This window comes from Rhincodon typus, chromosome 28, assembly GCF_021869965.1.
Source record: "Rhincodon typus isolate 14 chromosome 28, sRhiTyp1.1, whole genome shotgun sequence".
Lineage (NCBI taxonomy): Eukaryota > Metazoa > Chordata > Chondrichthyes > Orectolobiformes > Rhincodontidae > Rhincodon > Rhincodon typus.
The window spans coordinates 6,866,237-6,874,007 of record NC_063359.1 but is presented as its reverse complement, the minus strand read 5'-3'; the positions used below and the strand labels follow the sequence as shown (position 1 = coordinate 6,874,007).

The window sequence follows — 7,771 nt, the reverse complement described above, 5'->3', positions numbered from 1 at the left end:
AAGCTTCAGCAACATGTCTCTAATCAGAAATATATTTTTCTCTTTATCCAGCCATATCCTAAACCGATCACATGATGTCAAAAGGAAGTAGGCAGAATAATGCCAACACAGTCCCAAAGCCATTCTCAAGCCACGCACCAGCATGTCTGCAATTTCCCAGTTTGATCCATGTTTTCTTTCTTCCCTTTCTTTGTGAATGTGATTCCTTTCCCTGCCATGTTTCACGCCAACAATCCATCAAACTGGAACACTTACTGATTGGATGCGTGAACCTGTGACTTACCACTAATTGACACAGCAATCTTCAATGGCACCAGACTAACTCCATTTCCAACTGTTTACTTTCATCCACAGTAAACAGTGGTCATCTGAACCACTACTGCAAAGAACATCTCAACACATTTAAAAGTTCTTTTTTTTTATTAAATCATTTTATAAAACATAAATAAAAATTACAAGCTTCAGAAAATCACAGAAAGAACGACGTTGAACAAGTTGTATTTGCACTCAGTATCAATGATAGCTTCCAGCCTGTGCTCCTTTGCTTGCAATACACCTAGTGCAGAGCTAAATCGTTTCTTTACGATCACCTGATTACTCTATCAAAACTATATAGGATCACTTTGTTTATTGCTCTTATAGTCAGTAAGCACATCCATTTCAGAGGAATACATGTACAGTTACAATTGCATTGGCTAGAAAATGCGGCTTCTGAAAATAAGCTCCTCACCTCTCTATTGGCTCAATAGGGATAGGGCCTGCATCTCCTCTCTCAAGTCAGGATAAAATAATTACATGGACTGAGAATATTTTGCCTGATCTGGGTCAAGTTAATTTCACAAGGGATAGGCACTTGTACAATGTTCTTTGTATTACTGAACTGTCAGTGCACTTGGTAAGGGGTCTCCTTCAAAATTCTGTTTGAGAGGGACAACACAGTGTGGAGCTGGAGGAACATAGCACGCCAAGCAGCATCAGAGGAGCAGGAAGGTTGATGTTTTGGGGCAGGACCCTTCTTCAGAAAAAGGATCCCGACCCAAAACATCAACTTTCCTGCTCCTCTGATGTTGCCTGGCCTGCTGAGTTCCTCCAGCTCCACACTGTGATGTCCCCGACTCGAGCATCTGCAGTTCTTGCTATCTCTTTGAGATGACATGTTTAGTAAATGCAACTTATTTGGTCTTTGCCCCATGCAGTGGTTAACCTTGGCTAGGTGTTATATTTCCAACTTCTCCTTCCTCTTTAAGATCAAGATGAGCCATAACCAACTCTAGAAAGGTTAGGTCATGGAGAAAGACGTCTGATTCCTGAGAATGAAGTGAGTCTTTCCTTCTATATTCCACGATGCCAGACACCAATCTGACAACGTCAAGCAAGTAGGTGGACATAGCAATTTGTTAACCTGGCAGCAACATTGATACCTCCCTGGGAGAATACACAGGCGTGTGCTGAAGTGACTTGGTATAACAAACACCTTTTTGAAAAGTATGAGCACTAACATCAACATGTTGTAACTTTCCTTGAAGACAGGGAAATGTAACTAAAAGTAGCATCAATCCTGTTTATATTGGCCCCAAAACTGCTCAATAGCAGCTGTCGTCATGTTAAAGATAGCTACTATTCTACATTCATGCTCTATTGCCTATTTATGACAACTGAGTCCACCGTTATACACACAGCTAAGACCTCTGCTCAGCAGCATTTGTACAAAAATAGAGAACACTGCGAGTAACAAAGGACCCTTCCTGCACTTCATTCTGCTGTACTTTATATTGACATTTAGTAATACAACAATCTGATTATTGAAATACATGTGTATGGATTGAGAAAGCACTTCAAGTGGCACAAAATTACTTCTGAAAACATTCAAATCAAGATCGGTATTTATGTTGTGTTACAGCTTTGGACATTACATCGCTATCACGCTGCTTGTGGATTCCTTTCAGATTCCCTTTGTTCAAGGTTTGATGAGTTTTCAGTGTTTTGCCTGGGGTCTGCTCCTTATAAATTCCTAGCTGAGTTCTGGTCCTCCTGAGCCGTTCAGCTAGTTCCGAAACATCTTTAGCTGAAGGTGAAGCAAGTGGCTGGTTCATCCGAGCAGGGGAATAGAGACACCTGCACCCAAAACAATACAGAGTAATTAAATTGAATACTTAGCCTCTGCATCCACCTTTTACATTCAAAATGTCAGTGATATTCAAATTAAACCACCAAGCCCAGTACAGTCCTCTGGAACTTTACAGTACAAAAGGAGGCCATTCAGCTCATTGCACCTGCACTGACTCCTTGGTTAATCATTAGTCCCACTCCCCTATTCCTTTCCCATAGCCCTACAAATCTTTCTCTGTCATGTTTATTTCCATTTCCCTTTTAAAAGAATTCAAACTGCTTCCTTTAGACAGGAGCTTTCCAGTGTCTAAGAAATCAGTGCTTAAATAAAAGTCTGTCTACTCTCACCTTTTTTGTTGTTAATTATCTTAAATTTGTGTCCCTCGACTATGGCCCTCTTATCAGTGGAAACAGTTCTTCCCCAACTTGATTAAATCTCCTCTCTGCTCTAAGGCGAAAATTAGCTACCTCAGCCTCGGAAAAAGACCCTTCAATTCCCTTTGTTTCAAAGTGGGTCATGCAACCAATTCCCTGTGGCATTTCTCATGAGAAATGTCAGAAATTTATGCCTAAATGAATAAATCAAAATAAAATCAGGAAAGGCCAGAATTGCACAATAGACACAATTAACATTTTCCAATGTAACCGTTCTTCAGTCCTATTTCTCCTTTCAGCTAAATTGGTGGGGCCATCTAAAAGAAGGCATTCTTGCATCTGTCCTGATGAGTGCAAAATGAAGAGATTCAGCAACATGTCTCTCTTTTCAGGAATGCAGTATGGGTTTATTCTTCCTACGCAAAGGCCAGACAAAACTGAAGGTTCAATGCTAACGGATTTCAGAAATAAAGAAAATTGGAAGGGGGAAAACGAGGAAATGTTCCAAAATACCAGGAGAAGAATGCAGCTGACATGTTTTGGGAGAATCGAGCTGGAGAAATCAGCAATACAGCTAAGTTACAGTCAATTTCAAGATCAACGGTACCAGCTGGAAAAGGACGTATCATTCCTGAAGTTTAGGTGAAGTTTAGTTAGACCAGAATAAATGATAAAGAAGCAAAGGTCAGATGAAAATGGGAGAGGAGAGAGATAAGGTCAGTAGGACATCATCTGGGCAGATGAGTAATCAATTTAATGGTTATCAACACATGTTTGAAAAATCAAAAGAAACTCAGATCACAATGTGAAATCAAGCATGACTGATGAATTGCGTAAGTCGAACCTTACTTAACGGAAGTTGCTCATGTAGAAACAAATCTAATTGCAGATGGATGCCCTTGAAGTTGAAAACTGGATTGTACAGTTTGGAAAGTAGTTTTTTGTTCATGTGCCGCTGTTGCTAAATATATACTTTTTAAACATTTTGCCACACTTTTCAGTGTCTTCCTGGGTCCCCTTACGCTTTCAGTCTGTCAACGCCTCTCAGGTTCAATCTGTGTCTAGGAAATTTAAGATTATCAGATCACAAGGTACAGGGGCAAAAATAGGCCATTTGGCCCATCAAGTCATCTCTGTCATTCAATGAGATCATAGCTGATCTGATAATGCACTACTCCACTTTTCTGCCTTATCCCCACATCTCTTTAATCCCTTACTTATTAAAAATCTATCTCAGCCTGAAATATGCTTAATGACCTCAAGCACTCAGTGGTAAAGACTTCCACTAATTCACTACCCTCAGAGAAGAAATTCCTCCTCAGCTCTACCTTAAATGGGTGACCCCTTATTCTGAATTGATGCTCTCTGGTCATAGACTCAAAACAACGTCTCAGCATCTACCTTGTTAGGTGGGTCCCGACCCGAAACATCAACTTTCCTGCTCCTCTGATGCTGCCTGGCCTGCTGTGTTCATCCAGCTCCACACTGTGTTAATTCCCAAGAACCTTGTGTGTTTCAACAAGGTCACCTCTCATTCTTCAAAACTCCAATAAGGAGAAGGCCAACCTACCCAACTTCTCTTCCTAAGACTGCCCCTCCATACTCAGATCAACCTTCTCTGGACTCCCTCCATTGCCAGCCTATCTTTCCTTTGGTAAAGGGAACAAAACTATTTATAGTATTCCAGGTGTGCTCTAACTTGCACCTTGTAGAGTGTTAGCAAGACATCCCAATTTTCATAGAATCCCTACAGTGTAGAAGGAGGCCATTTGGCCCATCGAGACCATGCCATCCCTCCAAAGAGCATCCCACCCAGGCCCCAATCTTATCCTTGTAACCCTGCATTTCCCTTGGCTAATCCACCTAACCTACACAGCTCCAGACACCATGGGTAATTTACCATGGCCAATCCACCCTAACCGGCACATCTTTGGACTGTGGGAGGAAACCGGAGTACCCGGAGGGAACCCACACAGACACGGGGAGAACGTGCAAACTCCACACAGACGGTTGTCTGAAGTTAGAATTGAATCTGGGTCCCTAACGCTGTGAGGTAGCAGTGGTAACAACTGAGCCACCCAAAATGACTCTAATCGTTTTGAAATAAAGGCCAGCATTCCACTTCCTTCCCTATTTTGTGCTGAACCTATCTGCAAGTTTGGCAGCATTCAAAACAAAAACCTAACAACTGGTTGACATTCAGAAAAAAATGTCTTTGCATGACTAGATTAAATTCAAACGAATAAAATGAAAATATCCCGTTCGAGGTTGAGACGCTGGTCAACATTTGACAGATGGAAATGCTTCCAGAAGTATCCAACAAAATGATTTCCATGTCTCGGTGTAGCGAAGAGCAAATAACTAATTAGGATTCAAATTACAGCCTGCTGGAAAGGGAGCAAATATTCCCAAAGGTTGTTGATGGAGAGTTGTCAAATGTGAAACTACTGGTTGAATAAGTTTAAATTTATTTTGCTTTAAATCAACTAAGCAATTAATTTGACAATGATGTATATCTCCTGTCAATTGGAATGCCACAGTTTTTTCTCCCTATCTCCATGTTCAGATTCAGGCTTTCCCACAATCCTTGCTTCAGGTCCCTCTCTGGAATGTCAAAAAGCTCAGCATACCTCCCCAAGGTATTAGTCAGAAACTGCTATGTTCCTCATGTGGAAACACTACAACAACATCTTGCATTTTTGGAGCATCTCCGATAATTATTAAATGCCTCAAGGTACTTTCAAGTACTATTTGGCACGGTGTCACATAATAAGATAGTAGCACAGAGAAATTTAAGAAAGGAATTTCAGGGCTTAGGACCCAATTGGCAACAGGACCTGTTACCGATGGGATAAATATTGGGGACGTGCAATTCAGCAGTGCTCTCAGCGGGTTGGAGGTTGGAAGGAAGTCATAGAGATTCAGGAATGGTAAATCCATGGAAAAATTTGAAACCAAAAATGTGAAGTTTAAAATAGAAACATTGCCTGACTGACAGGAAATAAAGATTAGGGAGCAGAGAGATAATGGATTAGAAGATCGCGAGTGGAACTTGGCATGAGTTGAGATATCGTCAGCAGAATTCTGGATGCGTTTACTGAAGGCAAGACTGGAAGTCTGACCAGGAAAGCAGGGGAAAAGTCAGGGAGAAGAAATGCGCGGATGAGGGAGCTGACGTAGTGAGGTAAAGAGTCGAAGTTACAAATGTGAAAATGTACATAAAACTGCTGATGGGATTGATATACAAGCAAGGCATTCTCATGCCTCTTCTTAAACAAAACTACTGCAGGAGTCACTGCGAAGACTGACATAATCCATTTGCCTATTGAGCTAACCAGTTTCAACATGGATTGGTGCAGCAGATGGTAGCATACCTGGTTGTATTTTCATACTCATCCTTGGCTGTCTTCTTCATTACTGGTTTGCTCTCACATTTCCCCTCGCTGGTGATGGCACTGACAGTGCAGGTATATTCAGTGTTTGCAGTCAGGCGCCTCGCCGTGAAGGAGCGATCTGGACCCAGGTACACCACCCTTCCGTTCATGCACAGTTCAAAGTTGAAGAGGCGTCCGAGGGACACCTCGGGCATGTCCCAGGTGATGAACATCTCGTTCCTCCCCAGGACATTGAGAGTCAGCTTGCTGGGAGCGTGGTCACCGGGATCAGCGGTGCTCGCTGCAAGGCAGGACTTGGCCCCTTTCCCTTTGCTCGTGCTGGCACACACATGGAACACGTAGGATTTCGAAGGCACGAGGCCACTGACTATGCAGGTACGTTCTGATGTCGTTTCGATCACCGTGTCGCCTTTGTACACCATGTAACACTTTATGACGCCATTGGGCTCAGCTGGTGCATTCCATGCCAGCTTCAATTGTGTGGGAGTGCAGCCTATCACCCGAAAATCAAGTGGGCAACTTGGCACTGACTCTTCAACGGTCACCGTGGTAATGTCACTGTAGAGACCATCATCTCCCTCGGTGGAAACATGGAGCCTGAAAGCATACTCTTTGCACAGTTTGACCTCTGCTAGAACATAGCTGCAGTCAGGACCTTTGTACAGTAGGTTATCACCATCGAACAAGCTGAAAACAGAACCAAACAGAACAAAAGGACAAACAAATTTAGAGCAACTTTAGCTTCATAACCAACTTCTAAGACAATATTAGAATACATGCACCCCCACACCTTACATCCCCTTAGCAACAGTATCCAGACGTGTAGACAATGGTGCTGAGTACCTTTGGATGGTTTCACACATTCCCCAATGTCTCTATGAACTAGGAAAGATTCACCAGTGATAACTGATTTTAGTTCAAGTGGTGAGCTACTGGCTTGGCCTCAGCATGTCTAGAGTAAATAATTTTGTGACTGTCAGTGTCCCACTTGTTTGTCCACTCCCTCTTACCACACCCAGCAAAATAGCCTTTTATTGCCAAGGATTTCTCACTGGAAGGGACAACACGACAGAAGCTGGAACATCATCACACCCAGGTCACAGAAAGTCAAGGAGGCAGGGATGAGAGGAAGGGTTGGTCATGGGATGAGGCCGGGGGTGGAGAGATTTGTCCTGACCTCTGATGCTGCCTGACCTGCTGTGTTCCTCCAGCTCTACCCTGTGTTATCTTAGCTCAATCTACGTTCACACTGTTACAGAGTGATATCCAGGCTAAGTGGACCTGTGATCCCCGTGCACGCTCCGGTCACTTAACAAATTTCCTCAAAACAAAGCGAGCTATGAATACTCACCATTATTTCACATTGAAGTTATTAAATAGGATCTGATTTTGTGAGGCATAAGACAGAGGCTGATCATAAGACAAGATAACATCTTCAATGACAATTCATTTCCTGTATAGATCTACACAGCTTCATAGATAGTAGGAACTGCAGATGCTGGAGAATCTGAGATAACAAGGTGTAGAGCTGGATGAACACAGCAGGCCAAGCAGCATCAGAGGAGCAGGAAGGCTGACGTTTCGGACCTAGACCCTTCTTCAGAAAGCTTCATACACAGCTTCATATCTGCTCTGTATATATATATATGATAACAGTATCTTTGACACAGTGAAACATCCCAAGGTGTTTCACAGAACCAACATAAATCAAAGAGCCACAAAAGGAGTAATCAGAAACAAAACAGAAGTTGCTGGAAAAGCTCAGCAGGTCTGGCAGCATCTGTGAAGAGAAATCAGAGTTAACGTTTCGGGTCCGGTGACCCTTCCTCAGAACTGATGGTAGCTAGGAAAATGTCGGTTTTCATGCAGAAGTAGGGGGCTAGAACATGGGA

General features: G+C 42.7%; 1 protein-coding gene across 2 annotated transcripts in view; it reads right to left on the bottom strand.

Moving 5' to 3' along the window:
* Positions 1 to 1,079: 1,079 nt before the first annotated feature.
* The window catches only part of LOC109932915 (usherin-like), a 76,849-nt gene continuing 70,157 nt past the window's right edge, over positions 1,080 to 7,771 (bottom strand). For both annotated transcript variants that reach the window (XM_020531987.2, XM_048613315.1), the window contains exons 8-9: positions 5,859 to 6,566; positions 1,080 to 2,115 (exon numbers count right to left, since the gene is read on the bottom strand). In XM_020531987.2, coding sequence (XP_020387576.2) covers positions 1,872 to 2,115; positions 5,859 to 6,566 — 952 coding nt within the window. In that variant the 3' untranslated portion in view covers positions 1,080 to 1,871. The remainder of the gene's footprint in view (positions 2,116 to 5,858; positions 6,567 to 7,771) is intronic.